The following is a 27279-nucleotide window of genomic DNA, read 5'->3' on the forward strand; positions in this document are numbered from 1 at the left end:
TTTCCGCCGGTGAACTGTGATTGGCTCGGGGGTCCCGGCGGGGAAATTTCGGTCATGACGTCATGGGCGCCGGTCAGGCGGACGAGGGATTATGAACGCCAGGTGATGATGAGGGATTAGGACGCACGGAGGATTATATAAATAACCATAAATGCGATGGACTGTTTATGGTAGGGAAGTTTTGAGGATTAGGTTTTAATTTTCTGTGTGAGAGAGCTGGAGTGATTTGGGGATTGGCCCACTGTCTAGACAGGGGCATAGTGGAGACACAGTCACCACAGGCTCAACATTTTTTTTACTTTTCCAGGTTCCCCGTGATATGTGAAGTGTCGCTCGATAACTATTTTTATCAACCGTCGATTTTGAAATTTCAGTATGGTACCCCGTTAAAAATTCTCATCATGTGCTGAAATTTGAAAGAAAAACCTCAGCTATTTTATAAGGCAGCCAGTGCGCGACAATCGCCAACTCTAGTGTCACTCCAATTCGTTTGAACATAAAATTTGAAATTCAACGGTCACTCGAGGTACTCGACATTTTCCTCCCCCCACCTCGAACTTTTGATTCCGTAAAGGCAGAAGACGTCAAGAGAATAGGGGAGCTCAGAATGGGTCACTGACTCTTATTCAGGTCAACTGCATCATCATCCCCATTTCCATACGACCCCTTCTCTCTCATTTTCTGCATGCACTCAACCCGAGTCACTTGCGAATACAAACCATGCTTCCCGATCTATTTTCACCAGTTTAAACGTTTTCGTTGAATTTGTCACAGTATATGTGTGTGAAAATTGTGCCTATGGAAACGTCTTCCCAGGATCATTTGTAACGTAGTGGCTATTTCCGTGTGGGATGAAATGGGCATGCGTGAGGATATATGCGGGTCAGTTTGTAAGTGGAGAGAAGAGGGACACAGAGAGCAGGGGTTTCCTGGATTTTATGGGTTGTGACGTCGAGGCATTAGATCAATACGTTAAGTGTATTTTGATATCAAGGATTCGGGAACTGAAATGTTCCCTTTTCAATCGAGGGAATACGATCCTGTTATTGTTTTGTAGCATTTCGAATCATGAGAATGATTGGCTATTACACCCAGAAAAATGGGTTTTTTGAATCAAGTAAAAATCTTTATTTGATTTTTTTTCATATTTCAAAACAAAGGATTTAATTACATTAAACAAACAATTTGTTTACTTCCAATAAATAATTTTTTTAACATAAGAAAACTGTTTATTGGGTATAAATAATTTTTTTTTTCGATGAAATAAAGATTTATTAATGGTAAAAAACGTTTATTTAATATAAGTAAAACTTCGAATAAAATTTAAAAAAAAAATCATGAATATTCAGAGTCATTCAAATGACATTTTGCACAGAATTATTATTTTTTTAAACATTCGTTGCTTATAAATAAATAATTGAATTTTTTTTAACCCTCGGAAATCTTATTCTTTTAGGCATGAAATCGATTCTTGGTAAAATTCGAAATATGAATAAATTTATTACGATTTCAAACAAATGATTTTTATAGTAGAAAATTGATTGTTTATAAATTATATATTATGCGCTTTTTAAATTATTTCATCAATCTTCATCTGAAAGTAAACTTTCCAATTTTTTTTCAGATTTTTAAAATGTTTTCTAACGGTTAAATATCGAGATTCCAATTCAGACCTACAAAGTTTAGATAATAAAATCATTGTAAAATTTCCGGAAACTTGGGGTCAAATGGGGCCCAAATTGAAGCTCCGATGTTCGACTACGAAAGTAGAAAAGCATTTCACCGGAAAAATAGCCAAAGTATTTAAATAAACTTATTTATTTGATTTAAATAAATTTTATTTGGTTGAAATAAATTCTTTTTCTGGGTGTATTCTATCTAATCCAACTGTTCATTAATTATTTTGATGCTTGAAAAAGCTCAACTTTTTATTAACACCAAAAATTCTATGACCATTTGTCTTAATCGAAAAAACGTTAGTTCCTCAGACATTATTCACAATGAGTAATGTCAACCGAATTAGGCATTGAAAAGAAAGAATGTGTTTTAATTAATGAGACTTGCCTTAATGTCCGTAAATGGCTGAGCCGAAATTTTTTAGATTATTAATAATTACACAACAATTGTGGAATCAATGATATAAAAATTCTGGTTGCATAATATATTAATTGAATAATATTCTTTCGTGAGTAATTCCCAGTTTTCAATTGGAAAGAAAATGAGGGCAATTTTTTTCATTATTCATCATTTCCTTCCATCCTCGCAGAATGTAAAATTTCCATTTTTCCAAAGACATTAAGAGTTATGTCACCTTAATTTCCAGGAATGAATTTGGCATGGTGAATGCTCGGTTTCTCGCTAATTCTGCATCACCGATTAGAAACTCAGGTCTCGCAGAAGAGCCGTTACATTTCACCTACGGAATTAGAACGACATTACCCGGGAGTCACATAGGATTAAATATATTTGATGCACGTGAAGTATATTCAGTGTTTCGTAAGGTTTGACACGTGTAAAATCACATAATGGATACAAATGATTCTTCGAGATGGTAATCTGTACGGAGTTGATACTCTCGAACATGGAGTCCTGTGGGCGTTATGGGGGTCTTGATGACTCTATAATATCGAGATAAGGCTCGATGCCTTTGAGTTATGGTACACTGGAGAGGATAAATAATTTTTTTACCATCCTCGTGGTGTTTTTTGTCAGAGACCTCCAGTTTTTTTACGTTTTTACGAAGATGTGACACTGCTGCGAATAATCACCACTTCACTCTCAATGACCGAGATCATTAATCTTCATCATTACCTCTATTTCTTTCCACTTTATTTCGACTCGTGACAATCGCTATTTAGGTTACATCGTTTTACTCATTCGAAAGACTAACTCAAATGTTTTCTGCCGCCGTTTTAATTTTTTTTCATTATCACAAGGGGGGGGGGTGCGAAATATTCTTTGACTTGCCCTATAGGAAGGGTATATTCTATGAAGGCAAGCTGACAAGAATTTTCATGAATATTTTTACGTACAGTCCCTAATAGAATTCTGAGAAAAATGATATGTGATCAGCATCACCCGACACGGAGAAAATTATTTGGTGCATTTCAACAACTAGTTGAAACTAGTTGTTGTTGAACTAATTATTGTTCAAATTCAGCAACTAGTTGTTGACAAAAATTAATTATCAACCAGTTAGTGAATTACAAAAACTAGTTGTTGAATTTCGGCAACTAGTTATTGATATAGCGTCACTATATTATAGTAAGCGTTACTATATTAACATAGTGCTTAATATGCGCTTATTATGTTATACTAAGCATTACTATGTTACATAGTAAGCGTAACTATGTTAACGCTTCCATTCGGAGCCAAAATGAAAAATGTAAATGCTAGCACTAGAATTTCTCTGAAGATTTTCTCTCCGTTTATAAACTGTAATTGCACGTTGAAAATTATTTGGTGAATTTCAACAGCTAGTTGATGCAATTCACCAACTAGTTGTTGAAATTTACAAATTAGTTGTTGAAAGAAATGAATTACCAAAACCAGTTGTTGAATTTCGGCAACTAGTTATTGAAATTCAACAACAGGTTTTGGTAATTCATTTTTTTCAACAACTAATTTGTGAATTTCAACAGCTAGTTGATGCATTCACCAACTAGTTGGTGAATGCATCAACTAGCTGTTGAAATTCACCAAATAATTTTCTCCGTGCAATTACAGTTTATAAACGGAGAGAAAATTTTCAGAGAAATTCTAGTGGTAGCACTGACATTTTTCATTTTGGCTCCGAATGGAATCGTTAACATAGTTACGCTTACTATGTAACATAATATGCTTACTATGTAACATAGTAATGCTTACTATGTAACATAGTAATGCTTACTATAACATAGTAAGCGCATATTAAGTACTATGTTAATATAATAACGCTTACTATAATATAGTGACGCTTACTATGAAACATAATAATTATTGCTTTGTCCATAGTACCTACTACCATTGTGGAGCTAACTATACCCCATAGTAACCATTAGGATGTTCCAAAGTAGCTATTACCATGTCCGTAATAATTCTTACAACACTTTGGTAACGTTCACTATGTGCGGATTCCGTCATAGTAATCTTCACTATTTTATTTTCTCCGTGCGAGTTTTTATGTCATGTTTTATGTTATGTTTTATGTTAGAGTAACCACACCGATAAAAAAAATTATTTTTGCCAAATATTCATTTGCCTGAGAGAAACATTTATTTTTTCAAAATAATAATTCTCAAACCAAGTCATTCCCGGCCGAACCTGATTAGGTTTCAATTATGACAATCATGTTGGCCTAGAGCATTACTATGGTGTACATGACCTTGAATGAACTCCTCAAATAATTATTCATTTTTCCTAAATTTCTTATTGTCTAGAAGGAAGAATTTCGATTATTTTTTTAGTGATTATAATTATTGGGGGAGTTCACTCAGAGTCATAACTACCATGATCATCTTCTAGAGCAATATAATTGTCATAATTGAGAGCTACTGAGAATTGGCTGGAAATGACTCGATCGAAGAAATACGGTATTGAAAAAATGAATAATTCTCGCAAGTAAATGGATAAGTGGCAAATTTTTTTTTTTTAGTGTACATATAGTCTAAAAAGTCCGAATATGTGATTTTGGTGTCTGTATGTGTGTATGTATGTGTGGTAAAGTTTTTCTTCAATTGTTCGCTAATGAATGGATGGAATTGAATCTTTTTTTTTCAAACGTAGGTATTGTTGAGTCCTATTGTTCGCCATTAATTGAAATTTAATTCATTGATTAGTTTTTTTAATTTTTTAATTTGTTCGAAAAACGGTTGTCCCACGATAACTAAAAAAGAATGTTCTGAATTGTTTGAATGATGGCTTAAAAAATTTGCTGGGATGTTCCTTTGACCAAGTTGGAAGATGAAGGCGATGGTAATAATCGTTTTTTTTTATTTATTCGAAAATTTTCACAAATTTTGCATTTCTTGAAAATCTGAATTCCGGGGATATCATTGAATATCATGCTTCAAATGAATTCAATCATATCTTAAAATGTTTGTTTTAATGCCATTAAATCGAAGTTAGGAGATGATTAAAATAACTGTATTGATCAATTTGTTTTTTATGATGATTGTTGAAAATTTTTCATCTTTCATGAATTTCCCTGAAAGTAGGGGAGGGTGCGGTAAAATGGACACTTTACACTTTTTTAAAATTATTCATAACTCAGAAACAAATTGATCAATTGAGCTCAGTTTAGGCTCGTCACAAACGGAAAGAATTGTTCTTTGTATTGAAAAAAAAATTATTAAATTTTATCAACATTTCAATCCCTCATTAACATTTAAAAAAAAGTCAAAAGTGTCCGTTTTACCCCAACCTCCCCTAAGCTTTCTGATGGTTTCTTCAAATGTGATGTTTCAAATTCATTCAAGTGTGTGCAAATAGAATTTTACTATTAACATTTTATCAAAGGCTGAGAGGACAGATAGAACTGTAAAAAAGACAATCGGTTGTGTAGAAGAAAAAGGATAATAAGAATAACGATGCTGATAACATTCGACTAAGTTGAAAATCTGACACAATTCGATGAATGGAAATCTTCAATTTAATAAAATGAAATAAACAATGAATTATACATGATAGAAGGAAATTATGTGCAAAATAACCATTCGAAAATATATTGCTAATTTATTAGCAAAAATCACTATACTATGTACAATACAAGAGCAATTTCCCACTTGTTTTTAATAAGTTTGAGATGCAACGGGAAGTTTACTATACCAGTGAAAGTGGTAGAAATGAGAAAGAAAAGATGGAAAAACTAATAACACAAAAAGTAATAGCCACGTAATCTGTCGCATATTTTTTCATTTCAATTCTGCCCATTCCCACTCGCTATACAAGGGGACGACACCTGCAAAAATGGCAACATATAATAAAGTACCAATAAATAAGCTGATTAAAAAAATCACCGTATCATTGTATTGATGAAAACCTACATAACTGGAATTCATTACCTCATCAGCAACAAAATGTGTGTCACAAATGTGCTGTTGTTGAGTGTACATTCTTCTCCCAAAATATTGCAATTTCTCGACCGAAGCCAGTCATGCCCGAGCAAGCTATATTCTTCACTCACTCAACAATTCTTATTTTCGTTCCAAAACGATAAATAAAGCTATTACGACATTATTCATGAAGCGCAGAATAAAGATTGAAACGCAGAATCAAAGTTGCATTTGGGTTTATTGACATCAGTATTCCATGTTTATGCAGTACTTATTGGTATTCCAGAAGATAATTCAAAACAGATATCCGAGAATGGTGTATTTCAAATTGACACCGATAAATAATTCATACGTTAAACCAAGGCGTTAGAAAGTCGTATCACCAGTGTTTTATCATTATTTTTATTTCAATATTCCACCGTAAAAATGATTTTGTATCTAAATTTTCCACAAAATATTCAAGTGTTAAATGGAGTCTGTAGTCATAAATTTTTCGATCGTAAACTTACCCCATTCATTGGGTATTGCGTGAGCCACCAGCATCTGAAAGAATAACAATAAAATTTTTGTGCATTATAAAACGCGTCGATGAAATTTAAATCACCACCATTTCAGTAATTCTAATCATTTCCGGTGTGAAAATGAAAATAAATAGAAAACTGGAAACGAGGGGGCGTGAATACAAGCATGCAAACATAAACAAACCCTATAAAGAATCATTAAACACATCATTGATGACTTTTTAATTACGATTTAACAGACGGAATAAATGAAATATATAATTCCGTAATTTCCCTGAGTAATTTCTCCATCGCGGGCATTACGATGTTGATATAGAACCGATAAAATTACCAGTCTCACACCCACCTCTTCCCTAATCGGTGAGCGAGCAGCTGGTCGTCCCGGCGACAAACACGCTGGCCGTACGATTTTTGATCAGCACCCCCCACCCAGTACGTCTGACCACTACACTCCATCCGTTCATTCGCTTACGTTCGTGTATCATTACGCGCAGTCACACGCCAAAGGCCCATTGGGTCTTAACTTAATCCCCATGCACGCTACTAACACATTATTTATCCTCAAACGTATACCAAGCCATTGCCTCCACCACAATTTTGTCATTTGCTTATTCGTGCTGAAATGTACCGCGTTGGGCGCTACGCGCGGACGCGCCAGTCACTCAGCCTTCAACTCCCACTCTCGCGTTGCTCCTGCGCTCTTCGTCTCCACAATAATGCCAGCAAAATTGTCAATGTAAACAACAGAATTGGGAATTTTATTTTGCTCATCTTTTCACTCCCTTCGGGGGTAAAATTCGGATTTTTGCTTCTGATTGGAAGCACTATAATTGGACAAGTTTCACATTAATAATGAATAATTTTTGCATTCTCTAATTTTGATTGGAAATTATGTAGATAAGAATGGTCTGAAACGTAAAAATACGAAGTTTGGCGACCATGTCTGTATGTGAGCATCACCGTTAACAGTTTTCATCTGATTTTGTATCACCGTTAGAAATTTTCATTTTCCGTGCCTAGTTCCGGAAATTTTTATCGTGTGCAAGTTCCACTGAAATTTCAGGAAATGTTTTCATTGAAAAATCAAATATTCCATTGATTTTCTGTTCAAATGATTTAGAAAACAATGAAATACTTGATTTTTCAGTTCAATTATTCTGTGAAAATTCTGAAAAATTAGGAAAATTCAGGGAAAAATTGAAAATTTATGTCATTTTGTTTCTGAAAATTCATTCTCCACTGACAATTCAATCAAGTTGAAAAATTTCCATCTCACTCCCACTGAAAACTCATGAATTTCCGTAAATTCTACTGAAAACTTGAAACTTCATAACCATTTTTTTCTTAAATCCGATTCAATGTCACTCTCATGAAATTTACAATAATATATTCCATGAAATTTGAAAAAAAATTCCAACAGTCATGTCCATCGTCAACTTCGCGATACACAGTTTTTAGAAAATTGAGTACTTAAGTGGCTAGTGTAATTACAAAAAATCTGAAATTTTATCAGATTATAGGTCTTAATGAGGACAAACTCCGTGCAAAATTTCAGCCCAATCGATCTAACAGTTTCCATAAGTAAAAGATCCGTGAGCGTTACCAGGCTTTTTTCTTTGGTTTCTATGCTCACGTTCTTTTTCCTTTTCTATGAACCATGTATATAGTACAATATTTGGAAAGCTCATTAAATGAGTTCCAAAGTGACGTCTGTTTCATCCAATTCTGACCATTTTTCATTGAGTTATGAGAGTTTTAGGCGATAAGTGAATTTTCATGTTTCACTTGAAAAATTAACTTCGGATGGATTTTTCGATGCTTTCAAGTGGCTTAAACAAAGATATTTATACATCATTTTGAAGAACATGTACTGTTTTTCGAAATGGTGTATTAAAAATGCGATTTAATTGGATTTTCATCAATTTATTACAGTTTTTTTCCATTTTTTATGTTTTGTCACACCTAGAAATTGACAGTTTTTGTAATGTATCAAGGGTTTATACTCAATCAGCGGGGATATATCATATATCAATTCGAAGGTTTCATTGGGATCTTCAAATTGATACCTCATATTATTGATTCCAACCATTAGATCAATTGTTACATGCGATAATGCATCGATTTTGGCATGTCACGTTTTGAAAATTTCCATTTTTTTTCTATAAACGATGATATTTTCTGTTTTTTTCTTCAAGTTTGTGGGAATATGTTATATATGATTCAAAGCACATTACATTGCCTTCAAATGGACCCCTGAACTATTTAATTACAGCCAAGTTTGATCAACTTATAGGAGATTTTATCTAAAAATTGAATTTTTTGATTTTTTTCTGAATTCAGATTAGTTCGCATTTTTCAATCACTATCGTTGAAGTAAAGTGAAGAATTCGTACATCATTTTGAAGAGTATTGTTAGTTCTTCAAAATGGTACATAAAAAATCTGATTTCGTGGAATTTTCATCCAATTNTACTAATTTGAAGATCTTATCGAGATCTTGCATTTAATACCGTGTTTTATCCATTCCATCCAATAGATAAATTCTGATAAGCAATAATAATTTGATTTTGGGATATCACGCTGCGAAAATTCAAATTTTTTCCTCTTCATGAGGAAAATTTCCTCGGTTATTGTCCAAATCTGTGTAAGTACCTAATGCTTAAATATGAAAATATTACATTTACGTTCAAAAAATTGACACCAAACTGATGCCCCATTAAAAATGCATTGATATTTTCCATTTTTCGAAATCATTTATTGGTAATGATGAAGCTTTCGATTCGATCTATCAATTTCTATGACGAATCGATTTGAACATCGTTATCATTTGTGAAGTTGTCAGGAGAATGAAGTGAAGTTTCTGTTAAAAGTTGGTTTATAGTTGGTTAATTTAATTGCCACAATAATTATAATTATTTCTGATATAAATATTAAAACATGATTGAAATATAATAAAAAAATTGACATAATGTAGGATCACGTAGTTCGTAAGTCGGGGGATTTATAATTCATGAAAATGACGACAAATATCAATTTCATGCAACCGAGGTAGCGCGCGACGCGCGCGATCTGCCTAGTTTGAGAAAAAGCGATTCGTTTTTAAATCGTTTTCCACAAATATCTTCAAAACTTGTGAACCAATTTCGATTTTTTTGTTTTCAAAGTATTCGTTTCGATGCCTTCTATCTAAATCAATCAAAACATATATACCCGTTCATACAAAGTTTTCGAGAGTCCTGTTTTTCCGTTTTCTCATAAAACAATTGCTAATCACTCTAGCTTGTGCAAAAATAGAGATCTCAACTTGAAATTTGGGCAGAATCTTTCTCTTATGATAACAACAATTCGTATTTGAAATGGGCTCAATCACATCAGTAGTTTCGGAAATATTCGACTTTTTCTGATTTTTTTTGGTGCAATATCTTCAAAACTACGCAACCGATTTCACTTTTTTTTCAAAATATTCGTTTTGATGCCTTCTATCTAAATAAATCAAAACATATACACCCGTTCATACAAAGTTTTCGAGATATTCCCGTTTTTTCATAAAAACATTTCTGATCACCGTAACTTATGCAAAACTCGACATATCACCTTGAAATTTAGACAGAAAGTATATATACCCGTTCATACGAAGTATTCAAAACATTTGAATTCTTATAGCACCCATGGAGGTGGCGGTAAACATCCGAAATTTTTACAATGCAAGATGTTATTTCGACCGGCATATTTAAGGTAGTTGGTCCATGTACCGCCCACCTAAGGGAAATCAGTCTTTTTTCCAGCCGCGCACTCTACAAGGAGTCATAAACGGTTAGAATGGGTTCTTCGAGGTGTTTACTCGAAAATGCGCAGAGGACAATTTTTTTTAACATTAAACATATTTAATTATGTAATGCAATTGCCATCGCCCAATGAGCGATGGAATCGAACTTTTAAGGTAACGAGACCGAACGCGCGCTATAGCGCGCTGTAATTGTATCAATAATAATTGGAAATCTCAAAATTAAATGAATCCTGAATTAAATTTGCTGCCTAAGACGACTGTGAACCAATGAGGAATAAGCGTGACAGACTTGCGAGATATCGATAGTTATCGACTCTAAGTGTATGTTCTTTTTAGAATAGCATACCGCCCGGCATGCGTCCGATACCGCCCACCTTGTTTTAATGACTTTTTTGGGCAATGCAGACCAACTGTTATAATTTTTTCCATTTTCATCCTTCGTTTCCATTTTTTGGCTCCATTTTGAGAAAGATTTCACGTGAATAATAATAAATTATCCTGCATTTACCGGACGTTCCAGTGGCCACCGACGACCTTAAATAATCGAGCTATCATTCGACCGCCCGCTAGCTGCAGAGTCTAGCAGCCCTATAAAAACCCCGGGCGGCATTACCCACAAACTCTGCGGCGGAATTACCCACGAACGCGGAGGCTGATAAAATAGCCAATAACAACTGATGAAGACATATTTCTGCTATCGAGAAGGTCGCAATGGATGTGGAAATGTATAACAAACATATATTTCACACTCCATTTAATTATTCCATGTTATTGTCTATTAACTGAAAATTTGAAAAATCTTAAATTCTGGGGTCGAAATATTTTAAGAATTCGGTAGGAACTAATTTAGATTTTTTAAACCATGTTTCCACGGGGGAAAATTAAGAATTTCAGTTGAAATTACTTGTTGTTATCAAATCTTTGCATAATAAAAAATGAAACAAATTTTTCTCTCAGCCAATTCTGAGAAATACGGGTGGGCGGTATTACCCGGCGGTATTACCTGGGCGGTACGGGCATCCGCTACCCTACATTTTCTATTTCTCCGGGATATCTACTCGGAAATTTTTGCTGCTCGTTATTTTTGTAGAGCTGTAAACTTTTGTAATATTTCAGACCATTCAGAAGCCCGCCATCAATGTATTAATGGCGAAAGAAGAAATACATCTTTCAGTGACTGTCATATGGCGCGCTGTCATATGCTCACTGTCCTCTGCTTATTTATGATTATTTTCGTGAAGTTTTTTAAATAAATTTTTTATCTGGAGGGGTTTTGTTATCGTGCGGATACTCGCAAGTCATTTCACACTGGGTTATCGAATTCCTTTCCGATAAGACCTTACTTTAATTATTATATCAGATGATTAGAAATGAAGGGTTTAATAATTGGTTTCACGTTGCCGTTCAGAGGCATAACTCAGTCTTCCCCCATCAAAAAATTATTAAAAAATATATATGGGCCAATTCTATATATTTTTCAAATTTATACAGAATATATATGTTTCAAACATATTTCATTTTTTTTAAATGTAAATTGGGCCCATTTAAGATATTTTTTATAGTGATGCCATGAGACATTTCACGAGACATCACGAGACAATACTTTCGGGAGATTGCCTCGGTCTCAGTGAACACGGGAATTTTTGGTCTCATCTCAGTCTTGAAATACGCAGTGTTGACTCCTCTCGTGATGAGTCTGAGTCAATTTATCTCATCTCGGTTTCCAGTTTTTCGCGTTTTTGCTTCCGAATGGAAGCATGGTATTCGTCGGATTTTGGCATTCTCTAATTTTGCTTGGAAATGATGTAGAATGGTATGAAACGTAAAGAAATGATGATTTTAGAAAATGTCTGTATGTCCGGGTCTGATAGTTCGGTTTTTGGGTTGCATTTTAGAAAATATGACATTAATACGGGAAAATTCATTGATATGGACGTGAAATTTTGACCCATACTAAGTACTATTAAGCTCAAGTTTGATGCACAATTTCAGCCCGATCGGTCCAGTAGTTCCTGAGATATTCAACTTTTTGTATAAAGCTACCCAGCAAACAATATGTCGACAATTTGTCAACAAATTGCCAATGTCCTGTTAAATTTTAGATGGCACTGGCAAAAATTGTTTTCTGGGTATATTGGTCAATATCTCAAAAACTACTTGATCGATTTCATTTATTTTTTCAAAATACTCATCAACTCCGTATAAGCGATTTTACATTTTTGGTGTTTTCTAAATTCTTTGTTCGCACAATAACTTGAGGAAAAATTGGGATAGGAATGTGACGTGAGAAAATAGTTTCTCCTGTAAACTGAAAAAGGGAATTGCTATGGATCCATTCGGAAGCTTACTACCAATGGAATTGGTAGAAATCAAAAATTAATATAAAATACAAATAACACATAAAGTAACAGTCACATGCCTTCTGCAATATAGGACCGGTCAACTGCTTGTTAATATGTAGAAAACCGAGATGAGACAAACCGAGATTTTACATTAAAAAAACACGAAAAACTTGAGACCAACATGAGATAAATTGACCTCGGAATCATCGCGAGAGGAGTCGATGCTGCGTAGGGGAGGATAGCCCTGTACCGCTCACCTAAGGGAAAATCCCAAATTTAGGATCTTAAACATCAACCCGGAACGTGAACAATTATTTTAATTTCTTGTTTAACTATTCAAGGTGTTATTTCTGAAGTTCAGAGACTTAACTCAAGTCCAAATTTGTAAAATAAATGAAAAATGAAAGTGAGAGCCGATTGAGCGGTATTATCCGCTGTCGGGTAATAACGCTCGGTGCGGTTCCAATATCGCTCACTCCGCTGTCTGTACCGCTCGCGCTGCAACCTAACCTGCTATCAACAACTGTCAAATGACAGGAAAAAAATAAAACGAAATGAGTGGATAAAATACATTAAATCTTGTTTACTAGATTGAAAAGTTGAATGAATAAAAATATTTCGGGTTTCACAGCCTTCAAAGCCGCGTCTACGTCTTCACCTGTTCTTTCCCCCATTTTCTCCTCGAGTTTCTTCACTTGTGGCATTTTGCTAAACAACAGAGGGAAATATGCACATAACCATATGAATTCATCGGATCTGAGGGATTGTAACGGCATATCCCAACTATTTTACATATTCGTTAAAATTGATCGGCATTTTATCGTTGATTATCGAACATGTTTTCTTTAAAAAGAAAAGATAATTATATTTTATTTACGTCATCTCCTCCAATGACCGGCATTCGCACTGACGAGCTGTCAAACACCGAGCGACCGAAGGACCGAGCGACTTTATTTACTGGTCCTCCGATTGTACAGTGTAAGAACCTCGAAAACTGGCTATGTGTTTTTTTATATTCAAAGTGGTATGTGAAGTGGAATTTTTCCGAAAATTACATCGTGCTATCAAATCATTTACATTAGGAAAAAGAACAAAATTTTTAATTTCATAATTATTGAGAAAACCGGGTGAGCGGTATTGCACGCCGAGCGGTACAGGTCGACTCTCCCCTATTTTGAGACTGATACGACAGCAAAGATTTTCATGTTCATTGAGACCGAGATCATCTCTCCAAAGTTTTGTCTCATAAAGTTTCTCGTGACATCACTAATTTTTAAATATATTTTTCAAAATATGAATTTTTCCGTATGGGTTTCGATGGCTGTCAGTTTTATGCACCTGTGTTTGTGGATATTGCGGCGATGGGAGTGGGGGTATGGTTCCCAGAAGTGCAGTTCTGCCACAACATGAGAGAAACTGCGGGTTTTTATTCTTGTATTTTTCAATAAGTGGAGGAGGAGGAAGATTGAAAGATTTCAGGGTCAGCGGCCCAGGGATTGGGATGCCATCTGTTTCGTGCTATTTTTCGAACTTTGAATGCACTGGCCGCTAAATGGAATCATGAATATCCAAAATAGTATTTACCATTGTCCTATTTCATATTTTTTTAAACAGAAATAATAGGTAGGTTTGCATTGAAACTAATTCTTTTTTGTGTAAAAAATTTTATTTAAAAATTCAGGTTTTTCGTTCACAAATTTAGCTGATCACATTGTTCAATGTAGATGCCTCTTCGATGGAATGGCCTTGAAGAATTGAATAGAATAACCATGAGCTTATACCAATATAACATAAAATACCATAACAGATGGTAAGTAAGACTGTGGATGCTCCGGGAGCCTTGATCAATTCCATGCAACAAATAGTGTCAAATATTTTACACATTGAAAATAAACGTATAAACCATTTGACGATGAACTGATGCGGTGATGTCGTCAGCCAAATAGGTGTCATCAACAAAAACGGTAAGATGATTTTCAAGTCATTGAAGTGGGCGCTCCGAATCCGATGAACACTCGGATGGCCTCCTCCATTAGGATGAAGAGTGACATTTGGATTTTCGAGCCACCTTCGGTCCTCTTCACTGTGTATTGTCTGAAAATTTTTCATTTTATCAGTAGATTTACCATGAGTCATAGTAAACATTACCAAGGGACATAGTAAGAATTACTATGTAAAGACAGTTGAAAACCCTTTTACTATGTTACCATAGTAATCTTTCCTATGGCCATGGTAAAATTTACGATTTAATTCTCTCCGTGTAGATTTAAGGATAATCGGGCGAGGAGGAAATGTAGGAGGTCAGGCGGAGGGGTTTCTATTGTTTTCCTGCAGAAAACCAATCACTGAAGAAAAAAATTTTTCCCATTCGGATTCAAAATTCAGGCAATATTAGGGAGTATCTCCGGTTAAAAATTATTTTTGGAGCTAATCAAATTTATTCGTATCTGTTCCACGCATTGAATGGTTTTCAGATTGTTTTTTTTAATAAATGAAAAAATATTAATCCATGCGAAAAAGTGGCAACATCGTCGGCAGTTTTTTTCTCACCAGGAGCTAGTACCACTGGAGCTCTAATCACAACACTTCATCGCTCTCTCTCAAGAGACGTTTAAATTGACCGCGCTACCCCCATCCGATCGGTACTTGAAACGTTGCTGCTCGTTTGGGCTGCGTGCGCAGAAATTTCATTTCTCAGTACTTTTGTCGCTATTATTAATAAACAATGCTCCTAGGCGACCATCTTTTTCACTCAAAAAATCATTGATCACATGTTCTAAATGTGTCTAAAGTTTCATGACTTTGGCTGCATTTTTTCCTTGAGTTTTGTAGTTTTTTTGGTGATTTCCATAAAATCACGAGTTAAATGACCACTTTTTCAAAAATTCATAATAAATTAACCATGCTCCCCAGCAATCTGAAACTTTGCACATGCCTTTTCCATCATTTAAAGAATACGTAAAAAAAAAGAAAAAAAGGCTGCTTTTTTTCCAACTGTCCCAGCTCGCCCGATTATCCTTAAGTAAAAACTCCTCAGAGTTATAATTTTTTCTCTGATTTTTAGAGAGAATTATTCTTAAGGGTATTTTGGCGGGAAAGAAAAAGCAGAGAATTCAATGAAAATTGCTGAACAGATTATTCGATCCATTTGAAAGCCGTGTGCAAAATATCAAGACCCCTACTTAAATAATAATAATGGGAATAATTTTTGAAGTTGCTACTTATACCCGCAGTTGAATGCGGCATAGGTAATTTATGTGAATTTCCTACGTTATCGATAGATCAATAACGTAGGAAAAGCACTAAAATTACGGATGTCCCATTCAACCGCGTGTATAAGTAGCAACTTAAAAATTTATTCCCATTATTATTGTTTAAGTAGGGGTCTTAACATTTTACACACGGCTTTCAAATGGATCGACTAATCTGTTCAGCAATTTTCATTGAATTCTCTGCTTTTTTTCCAGCTATGGACCCCGCCATAATACCCTTAATATGTGAAAGATCACTCGTTTCCAGTATTTGTTCCTCGTAGATTTGAGTACAATCGCGCTCCATGAACAAGTTCAGTTCAAACTTTTTTTTCGATATAGATCGTTACTAATTTGGCCATTTTTTTTCGTCCAAGGGATTGAAATATTGCTTCCCTCTTCCATGTGTAGATATACGCAAATTTTACCTGTGTTTTTACTCGAGTCTGGCCAGTGAACCAAATCAACACCATCATTTCTAGTATAAGAATGCTCCCCCACCACGCATATAGTGATTGAAATTCTTCAGGAATAGTGTACGTCCCGTTGAGGGACATTTTACCTGACTGAGGAGTGAACTATACTAGAGGTGCGATTGCTTCTAACTGCAGACGTAGCTACTCGGACTGCTGAGGTATTCAAACTGGGACGCGGCTTATCGAAACCCATCTGAAAAAGGACTCTGTGGAGAAAAAACCGGAATCGCCCCTCTGCCCCCCCCCCCTTTGTTTTACTTCAACATTTGTCATGTCTTATGTTGTATCTCGTTTCCTCGTGGAATGTGGTAAAATAGTCAACAGGAAGTGTCAATTTTACATAAAGATCATTTTTCGAAAATATTCAAAAATGTGAGATCCGCAGAAACCATTTTTATGAGGCGAGATCATATCTGCAAGAGTGATCCTTATGAAAATCTCAGAACATTCGTCTAATCATGAATCGGCATCAATCATTAGTTTCAGTAACATTTTCGCTAAAATTTGAAAATTATAACTATATTATAATTATAATATTATAATATTTTTTATCCAAATTAGATATTGGTGAAGCCTATCTATCGACATAAATCAAAATTCAAATCCTATATTAATTTTTAGAATTTTCGAATTTTTTCAAAAATCGGTTATCCCACGATAGTGGGACACCCGAGCTTATACAACAGAAGACATTTAACAGTTAGAAAATTGCTCTGGAAATTTCAGAAGCCAATTGCTATTTTATTAGCAACAATTACTATACTCATTTATTTAAAAAATACAATTGTCAACTTGTTCATCTAGAAGTACTGTATTATTTATTTCCTTTTATGAGCTTTAAAGGCCTCCCGCTCCTTTTACAAAGTGCCATACGTTTCCAATCATCGATAGTTTCTACAGGAAAAATAACAAAATAACAATAAAATGAATAAAAATACTAAATATATAAAAAATAGCCCCGAACCTTCAGTTCACTCCTGTTCTTGAGTCCGTGAAACGTACAAACTTACGACGATGCCACTCAATGCTAGCGGCAAAGCTGCGGAGAAGCCTATAGAAAGGCCCAGAAGGGCGTCACCACTGATTTTTTATGGTTTTTTTATTTCCACTGAAATTGACGTTCTCGGCCATATGTTTTCAAGTTAATAAAATTCCATTGAGCCATGTTCAGGTGAGCAGCAATAAAAGTTGGCAACAATCATTAATCGAACTGCACTTCGTTTCGAATGCTCAAGGCATTCCTCTTCACGCGCATTTTTCATTCTGAAAGAACTCCAAGAATGGAAAATAAAAAATTAATTGATGAATTGATTCTCAATGAATTTTCATCAATTAATTTATTATTTTCTATTCTTGCACTTGGTTTTTTATTTTCTATTTTTGATTCTCGATAAATCTTTATCAATTAATTTTTTATGTTCTGTTCTTCGAATACGTTCAGAATAAAAAATGCACTTGAAGAGCAATGCCTTGAGTATTCGAAACGTAGTTCAATTTGATTAGTAATTGTTGGCAATTTTTGTTGGTGCTGACCTAAACATGGCCCAAAGGAATTTTATGTATTTTTAATTTTTTAATTGATGTATTATTTGAGGATAAAGGTGAATTTTGACTTTGTTATTCCGAGTTTCTCGTGAAATAAAATACTCTGATATTGACATGTTGTTATTTTTTCTGCTTCATTTCGTCCTCATTTTTGTACTTCACATTTGATAATATTTTCTGAGACGTGCAGGAATTTATTTTCAGAAAAAATTATTTGTGAAGCGTTGTTTTGGGGGGAAATGTGGCCGGGATATTTTGTCCGGGGGCGACATTATTCAAGCAGAATGAATCTATAAATAAAAATAAAAAATACAAGTTCAGAAGAAAAATCTTGTGTTCATCGTTCAATTGAAACTTTATTCGTATAGTAAAAAGGAAAAAATCATTTCGACGAATTCAGTAATGACATTGTAATATTTACAGTTAAAATTAAATTATGTCCTTAAATTATTTACACAAAAAAATTCGGTATTTATTTTTTTTCCTCGTTTAGATTGTATTTGGTTTTCAATTTGTCGATTTCCTCCATCTTCTTATCGACATCAACCCTCTTGAATGCTTTGTTACTCTGGTAGTATAATACAACCAGGTATCGGTTGCACACGTTGAACCCACTCAAGTGGTCACAGGCGTTTTTGGCATCGAATATGTCTTCGTAGACGACGAAAGCTGTGCCTCGAGTTTCTGCTGTGTTTCCACTGGGAATGAACATAATTGTAAATAGAAAAATTTATCATTCGTCTTGTTTCCAATTAAATTCAGCAGTAACGCTGTGGGAGGTGATGGCAGCATTCTTCATCTCTATTTAAATGTTTAATTATTTTGAAAATGAGGGGTTTGGAGAGAAAATACCGAAAAAATCATTGCTGGTAATTTTTATAACTAGAAAAAAATCTCTTGGGATTTACGTTTGAAATTACTTGGTGATTTCACAATATGGAAAACTCACAGCTGAGTGCATTCGTGATTAGTATGATTAATAGTTGAATAATATTATTTAGAGACGAAAAATAGTTGAGTATTTTTCAATCAATATCGAATAATTAAGAAAACAATATTTTTTTATATAATCTCAATTGTAAGGGACAGTTCCAAATTTATCCAATGTTCTCCATAGAAAATGACCGATAAATTGTTGGCTGAGTTCTCAACTCAAATATTTTTTAATTTCTCATTGAAAGACATCCTCAGTACAATTCAAGAATGATATGGTTAGAAAATGCAAAAATTGTAGATAGATATTTGTTAATCTAGAAGTTTTCTATTTTCAATCCAAGGAATCCAATCGTTGTTTGAAAATATGCTTTTCTATCTGTTCAATGAGTTTGTTGAGAAACGTTTATTAAATTTATTTATCAGTAGTCTCTCCCTTGGCTAGTTTGTCAATCATTCTAATCAGTTACTATTGGGAGTCAATCATAATATTCTAAGCGGTCTACAATCTTTGTATTAGATACTTGATGATAATTAATTTTCCTATTTTCTATATTTTTATGTTATTTAAGAGGAGACTACTATGAGTTTTAAAAGTTGTGGGTTATTGAAGTGAGACTTTTCATACGTTGAAGATCGATTATATAGATCTGAAAACGAATAATTAGTGCAAAAAAATTTTTTTTTATTGTTCGTTTGCCCGAAAACGCTTAAAATGCCAAAAACAGTCCAGGGCCTCCAATTTTTGAACTACGAAGGATTTTTTTTTCAAAATTTTCTGAAAAATATGTGGAATAACAATTACGAGCTAGTTTTTTTTAATTCGCCTCTTCCATGGCTAAATTTGCTTTTTTGTATTTTTTTACACAAATAGTGAATTTTTTATATGAAAAAAAAGCAAAATCAGCTGTGTAGGAGTCGAATTACAAGAAACTGGCTCGTAATTGTTGTTCCACACATTTTTCCGAAAATTTTGAAAAACAAAATTTTTGTAGCTCAAAAATTGGAGTCCCTGGACTGTTTTTAGCATTTTAAGCGTTTTCGAGCAAATAAACAATAAAAAAAATTTTTTTGCATTAATTATTCCTTTTCAGATCTATATAATCGATCTTTAACGTATGAAAAATCTCACTCCAATAACCCACGACTTTTAAAACTCATAGTAGTCTCCCCTTAAAGTAGTACATACGAATTCCGCATGAGTCGTTGAGTGTAGCAACGGAAAATAACTTTAAAATGCAGAAAAAAAAAGTTTATTCATCTTTGACAATTTTTTATATGACCGCTAACTTTGATGGGCATAAGTTATTAATCCATTGGATTATTTGTTGAATTATTTTTTCAAATAATAGTCTCCTATCTGACTAGCATTTTGTTATCCCTCTCTCTCTCACTCTCACACAACACGCCGCTTTGGGGCAATCGGGAAATTTAACAATTTATAATAAAGAAACGGGACTGAGGATAATTTTCAGATTGGACATAGATTTTTTATTCATTTTTTCTAATTTTTTGAGATTTTTTGTAGATTTTAATCTTTGCCATAACCTCAAACAGCTCATTTTCTCATAAGACTCTGTGTTATTTTGGCATTCCTTGATTAATTATTATCAATAATACTAGACTGCGGATTGCACGCAAACTCAACCAGTATTTCCCTATTCGTATTAACTTTAGTTGACAATTTTTTCCAGATTTTAATCTTTGAAATCTGAGTTTCGTATGTACTACTTTAAATTTTGTGTGAATATTGCCCTAACTTCACCTACACAGCTTCGATGATCAAAATACAGACAGGTGCCTGAGGTTTGTTCTCTTTTAATATGGTCAAGTTTTACTGTCTAAGGCCCGGTTGCACCAGCTCCGGCTAACGAAAACGTCAGATAAAAAAAAAGTAGATTTGGATGTTCGATGGATTATTTTACCCGGGAGAGTATTTCAAATTTATCCCAGGAACAAAAAATAAAACTTAATTCCAAGGTTAAATCATTGTTAATTCAAATGGGGCTACAGGATAAACAAAAAATTATTCTTCGGGTAAAATATTGAAAAATTATGACCCCAACAATATAACGGACCCTGAGAATAAATGTTACCCTGGGGTTTATTTGGATAACAGGGCTTGGTATAACCGGGCCTATGTATAAATTGATTGATAAGTATAAATTAATGTCCTGTTAACACTTTCGATGTCCGAAACGTTGGAAAATATAAAAGAATTCGGCTATCTGTTCTCTCAAATTCATGTTTCCATTCAATTACGAAATTTTTCATTTAGTTAGTGGTTACTCTGTTTTGGTGTCAACTCACACTCGAATTTGCCGGATAGCTCCATATTTTCCGAAGATATCATACATCTCTTCAGCAGTAATTTTGTACGGCAAGTTCCTGATGTAAAGAACTCTGTTCACTTCAGGTGGAAGTCTGACCTGTGAATAAGCAAAGAAAAGGATGAATGATGAATTATAATGATCGACAACGAATCGGGAAAGTGCAATGTTTCTTAGAATCGACACGTGAAATGGGGAAAAATAAATGTACGAAATGAATAAAATGGATAATGTGTTTTGAGGTTATGTTTTCGCACGTCAAACAGTCTTTAGTGACATTCAATCAAGAAAGATGATTCACATGCAGACAAGAAGAAGATTACATACGTTTGCACGACGTTGCAGCATTGCCATCGTCATCTTGACAGTGTTGTTAATTTAAGAAAACGGGCGGAACTGACTAAATGATTTGTTTGATTGGATTGAGGTTCCGGGTCGTAAAGATACACAGACGCTACTATATCAACGAACTAGAACTAAATACAGAAAGAATGGAGCACAAAGTGAACAAACTCACCGATAGATGTCACTGGTTGTATAAGGAGTGTTACCGGTATAACTCATTTTTTGAAATCTAGATGGCGGGCCATGGCCTGTTGAATGCAAAATGACCGTCATTTTTGGTCATATAACGCGATTCCAAAAATGACGGTCATATGACGCACAAATTTTTCAACTAAAAATGATGGTCATAAATAATTGGGAAGCAATTTGTTGTCAAAACATCTATACATATAGATGCATAATGATGATCATAACTAATTTCTAATTTGTGACGGTCATAAATGAAAAAAATAGTTTCATCTATAGAGATGAAAAATGAGCCTGATTATCGTTTCGAATCAATTTCAATAAATTCTAATAAAAATTGATGCAGAAAAAATAAAATTGCATCTATATAGACGAAAAATAACTGTCATATTTTTGGCAGATTGTAACGATCGTATAGGAGGGGGAGGAGAATTGTGTGACAGCCGTCATAAATGCCTCGTCATGTGACCGTCAATAACAAGGCATACGACGCATTTACATCTCTACCTCTGCTACACAAGGGCGCAAATTTTAGATAGATTAACCAATAAATACACAGGATGGAAGATAAACTTCACATATTGTATATCTAATTGCAGGTTGAATATACACAATAACAACTTTTGGGTTGTACCATTTAAAGTAGCTCTACCCTTCGGCCGGGCTACGCTGTACTTTTAGATATTTTCAGTTTGTAAATTTTTCAACTAAATTGCATGGCAAAAATTTGAAAAAATTCATACCCAGTCAGTATTATCTAAATTAAATTTCGCAAAATATTAATATGTTTTCAAACATTTCTCTCTTATAAATGAATAATAAAACTTGTTCGCAAAACGGTGGATTACTTTTTATGAGGTGTCAAAAAAATTCTTGTTTTTCCACATCTAATGGAAAAAAAATTCAATGGAAATGTTGTTTTTCACATAAGACACTGGGTTAAATCCTGATTTTTAAACATTTCTTCTTTGAAAAACCAAAACTATAATTAAATTGAGAAAAAAATTAGAATTCCAAATCTAATCGAGTTTTCTGCAATTTTTTTGCAGTTTTCAAAAATCGTTGAATTTACCGTAAGGGTAGAGCTACTTTAAACAGTCTTTCAATTCATTCTCGAACTGGTTTGGTCCACGTATGTGGTATAGATATCCTCTTATTAAAAACTCATCCCACTAGAGAGAGTAAGGGGACCCACGGGCCTTTTCATTCTGGAAATACAGGGGAAATATTTTTCCGTTCATCGAACTGCAAAATCTTCAGAAAAGTCATCAAAAATTCTGATAACTATTGACATTTAAGGTAATATAGATTTGAGCGCTCAAAAATTATAATTGATATGTAAATTCTGTAAAAGTGTCCGAAACACTTGGAGGAATTAACATGGGAAAAAAGTGTCCGAAAATTTAGTGACTCTCAGGAGGAAATGGTCTATTCAGGAGCGAAGTGGTAAAACGGTCCTTCCTTATAGCGTTTTTCTTGCACCACTTGCTGCAGTAAGCTCGCCGCGTTGCTCAGCAATAAAAAAAAATTTGTAGTATTTTTCAATTGTTTGTTCAATTTCTAAAATAAGTGACAACTGACAATTACGTAGTCACTAATGCTCGTCTACAGCTAAGGTGGACACATCATTATTCCAATATTTCTATTGAAATGAGTGTGAAGATGCGATATTTTAAATTAGATATCAGAAAGTGAAACCTTCAGAATTAGAATTCAATCATATTAATCATGATAATTACTATCTTTAAGTAAATGATCATTCGTAACCATGGAATGTTTTATGTTCTTACGCTGACACCGCGAGTCCCCGTGCACGTTTAACGCATGTCGCTATTTTCGTTTCGTGATTTGAATTAGATCATGAGAAACTAATTACATTGTGAGAAAACAGGCCGGAGGGGCTACAGAGCGCACTGCGTTGGTGGGTAAAGTTGGCTTTGAGATGCTAAGCAGTGCTGAGCGTCTTGGAGTGGTGACTACAAGAGAACACCTCGAAAAAATGATGGTTGAAACACGGAAAGTAAAAATGGGCAGCTGAGAGGTAGACGGTAGTGGACAGAATTTTACCAAAGAAAATAAAATAAAGGGATTCATCACGAAATACAATACTAAATACTGTAACTTGAGAAATTTATTCCAATATTAGTATTGAGTGGTTATTACAATCACTGATGGCGAACCGATTCACATTCATCTGTATATACATAACGGCTCATGATGCTTCCCTCATGCTACTATACAATCCAAAATTTTCAATTTTCTTTTCGTCCTCCATAACCACTTGAAATAATGTAATCAATATGAGAAACATTCCGATTCAGATATAACAGTTTAAAATATTCTAAGAAAGAGTAAATATTTCATTAAATGATTTCTGTGCAGACCCTGAGAATTACCAGCCGTCGTCATCTCCACTAAAAATCAAAACAAGAACGAAGGATTAATGTTAGAAAGAGAAAAATCAGCTCTATGGTTTTGAGAACTTGAAGAATATTTAATACTGCTGACAATTGACAAAAAATATAATGAGATTTTGTCATTTAAATTTTATGCTCCATTCATTTCCCTTTTCTTTTCTTCACAAAAAATGTTGAAAATCCGAGGTCTAACCCGGTGTTTTGTAAGAATATCACTATTTAAAGATATTTCTGTTGTGAATAAAGATTGAAATCTGATTATTTTTCTTATCCAATGTATAAGAAATGACAAATTTGTTGACATCCAACAGAAAATAATCGATCATTGTAAAATCAAATTCCATCATTTATTTATGAAAAAAAAGTGTAAGAAGTACAGTAGAATCTGTCTATCATTTTGGCTTCGGGGGTGAAAATCCGACGGGCTGCAACGTCCTGGAACCCCCCCACTCTCCCGTGGAGGGCGTGACTTGAGAAGAGAGGAGACATGCCGAGTGTTGCCGAAACGTCTCCTACTGCGCGTTCCCGTCGTGCCTAGGGGCACACGCACTCACCACTACACGTCAAGAGACTCAGTAGTGGCGGAAGCCAACTTCTCGTACGGAAATCATAGGGAGTACGAAAGATAGGAAGACTCTACTATACTAGCATATTGCAAAATGTGTTCTGTATAATAATTGAGTATGAATTAAGTTGTTTTAGTATGGATTTCTTCATTTTTTAATATAATTTAGTTGGAATATTTGAGAATAAATGATATCCAAAACTATTATCCGATCAATACAAAATGATTATCAGGGATACGGCTCCTTTAATATTGATATGAGCAACTACCTGTAGCTCGTCACTTGTGAAAACTTTGTATCACCTCTCCCGATTTTCATGCCCACTTCAATGATGTTTGTGGTGATCATGTTTGTGGTCATGATAGTGATCGTGTCCATGGTCATACCCATGTTTTCCACCGTTATATTGTTTTCCACGATGACGATCTGGATTTGGGTCTGCTGACCTAATCACTTTGGAAGCCACCGTAGTTTCGACAGCTGCAATGAAAAACAATGTAAATTTTATATTCACTTATTGAAGCATTATTAAACCGTTCCACTTTTAGTTTTGAGCGCATGAAAATCAAGTCAGTTCAACTTTATCAGTTCTATTCAAGTGGAATTGATTGGTTTTCGTAGTAAAAACAAACCAAGAGCTGCACTTCTCGGAAAACCGTTACATTGCAGGGACTTTACCTTCTTCAAGATTTTTTAGGATTAGATTTTATGCAAATTAATCTTATATTATGGGTGATAATTTTGATAGAATTATCAACGATCACTTCCCTCAATAAAAAATAAATAAAAATATATATCGACACCTTAATGACAGACAAGCGTAAGTTTTATGAGTTCCCTATGTAGATTCGCTTGTTTGTTATCAAGGTGTCCATATTATATATAGTTCTGGGTCTCGCAATGGCTGAAAGTGATTATTGAAAATTCTGACTATCAGAGATCTGATAGTCACAACAGTGTAATAAAAATTAGTCCTCGAGAACTTTCAAATTGTATCAGAAGTTGAATGAGAACTGGAATCAAAATTTCAATAGTGGGCAGTTGGCATTCAATTTTCAATTGGATTCCATGATATTCCCACCAATATGTCCCTTGAACTGTGATTAATTTATGAGGATTTGATAAAATTACCTAGTTCCTCGTTCTGTTGGGCAACAGGAGATGCCAATGCACCGACCAGAAGCACCGCTAATATGATAACTAGAAACTTGGCCATTTTGTTGACTCCTGATTTAAGATTTTACTCTTGATGCGAACTCAAGAACTGATGGCAGCAGCAATTTTCTGATTCTTTTATACTTGCCTTCCAGAGCCCTGGGATTTCCCACTCACTACACTCTTTCCTACCCTGTAAACACCTTTTGCGTCGCAATCGTATTTTCCTTCAAATCTGGATCTAATTAGCAATTTTCATCCTATTGTTGGGATCGTCGTAATCAGGAGTGGAGGAATATTTTAATCTGAATGAATTTCCTCTATTAATTCTCATTTTATTGGTATACTGATGAGGAACGAGAGTGGAGTTTAAAATAGCATCTAGTAAATTCCAGATTACATCTTATGTATTTTTTCCTTGTGGTCATTGCTGGCTTACATCGCAGCTATTACTGAAACATTATATTAACAGGAAAAGAAATTATGCATTCGCATTTGTTATGAGAGTGCTTAATAAATGTGAAGGATTCTTATGGATGCTAAATTGCTACAGACTTGTTTCATGAAAATTATAAGATGAACCTACGCAGAATTCAGATACATGTCCTACACATATCCTATCTTGCTTATCTTATCTTCGATTTCATGTAATTGTACAGCTCAGAAAAACTCTTAAATTTTCGTGATCATTTTGAAAGAATACTAATGATAATAATAATAAAATGTAATAATTATAAAACAGAGAAATCAATTCCTTGAAATAATAATAATTCTTTTCAGTAAAATATAATGATAGTTTTTTTATTCCCCCCTCATTTCGCTACTGTAAGATTTCAATTGGAGAAGTTGACTTCCCCCACCATTAACAATCTAAGCATGTGTAAGTAAGAGGTGTGCATCTCTGCGCAGCAGGAATGCGCCATAGGAACACTGGCGGCACGGGAGGATTGGAACAGACCGATACTCTTTCTCTCTCTCTCCGCCTGTTCTCCTTCCCTCAGTTAAACCGTCGACGCATGAGTAGGGGTTTCCCGATCACTTCAATTCGTATAATTCGTACCCCCGACGCTGAGATCTTAGGGAGTATGCACTAGGCTGCCACATTAATGAAAAATTTTCAAATTTTGCTCCCCCAGCATCTAATAGTTCAATAAATAAAACGACGATGTGATTTTTTTTTCAATCTGTTAAACCATTCTTCGAGTAAGCGCAGGGCTTTCAAATTCCTTATGATGGTGACCAAATTTATCATTACGAGACCGAACGCGCGCTACAGTGCGCAGTAATTGTAACAATCATAGTTGAAAATCTCAAAATTAAATTAATCATGAATTAAATTTGCTACCTCAGATGACTGGAAAAAATGAGGGATAAGCGTGACAGACTTGCGAGAT

General features: G+C 34.4%; 2 protein-coding genes and 1 long non-coding RNA gene across 3 annotated transcripts in view; all 3 read right to left on the minus strand.

Moving 5' to 3' along the window:
* Positions 1-14368: 14368 nt before the first annotated feature.
* LOC107037191 (prostaglandin E synthase) lies at positions 14369-16561 on the minus strand. Its single transcript, XM_015255594.1, has 2 exons — positions 16361-16561; positions 14369-14775 (listed from the first exon to the last, which is right to left on the minus strand). Exons 1-2 carry the CDS (start codon positions 16487-16489, stop codon positions 14380-14382), a joined length of 525 nt encoding a protein of 174 aa, XP_015111080.1. The 5' UTR covers positions 16490-16561; the 3' UTR covers positions 14369-14379.
* A 1728-nt stretch (positions 16562-18289) lies between these two features.
* On the minus strand, positions 18290-21664 carry LOC107037172 (splicing factor 3B subunit 6). The gene is made up of 3 exons (XM_015255574.1): positions 21544-21664; positions 21197-21315; positions 18290-18651 (listed from the first exon to the last, which is right to left on the minus strand). The coding sequence occupies exons 1-3, from the start codon at positions 21574-21576 to the stop codon at positions 18426-18428; spliced, it is 378 nt and encodes a 125-aa protein (XP_015111060.1). The 5' UTR covers positions 21577-21664; the 3' UTR covers positions 18290-18425.
* Positions 21665-23860: 2196 nt separating this feature from the next.
* The window catches only part of LOC107037168, a 4700-nt gene continuing 1281 nt past the window's right edge, over positions 23861-27279 (minus strand). The window contains exons 2-4 of the long non-coding RNA XR_001460809.2: positions 25862-26337; positions 24999-25210; positions 23861-24161 (exon numbers count right to left, since the gene is read on the minus strand). This is a non-coding gene — a long non-coding RNA (uncharacterized LOC107037168). The remainder of the gene's footprint in view (positions 24162-24998; positions 25211-25861; positions 26338-27279) is intronic.

Source organism: Diachasma alloeum, unplaced genomic scaffold, assembly GCF_001412515.2.
Source record: "Diachasma alloeum isolate Michigan unplaced genomic scaffold, Dall2.0 Dall_scaffold_00214, whole genome shotgun sequence".
In the NCBI taxonomy this organism is placed as follows: Eukaryota; Metazoa; Arthropoda; class Insecta; order Hymenoptera; family Braconidae; genus Diachasma; species Diachasma alloeum.

Coding starts and splice junctions, on each gene's coding strand:
- LOC107037172 (XM_015255574.1), bottom strand. CDS start 21,576: ATGACGATGGCAATGCTGCAACGTCGTGCAAAC. Junction 21,316..21,543: donor TGCTGCAACGTCGTGCAAAC/GTATGTAATCTT, acceptor GCTTATTCACAG/GTCAGACTTCCACCTGAAGT. Junction 18,652..21,196: donor GCTATCCGGCAAATTCGAGT/GTGAGTTGACAC, acceptor GTTCATTCCCAG/TGGAAACACAGCAGAAACTC.
- LOC107037191 (XM_015255594.1), bottom strand. CDS start 16,489: ATGTCCCTCAACGGGACGTACACTATTCCTGAAGAATTTCAATCACTA. Junction 14,776..16,360: donor AGACTCGAGTAAAAACACAG/GTAAAATTTGCG, acceptor AAAAATTTTCAG/ACAATACACAGTGAAGAGGA.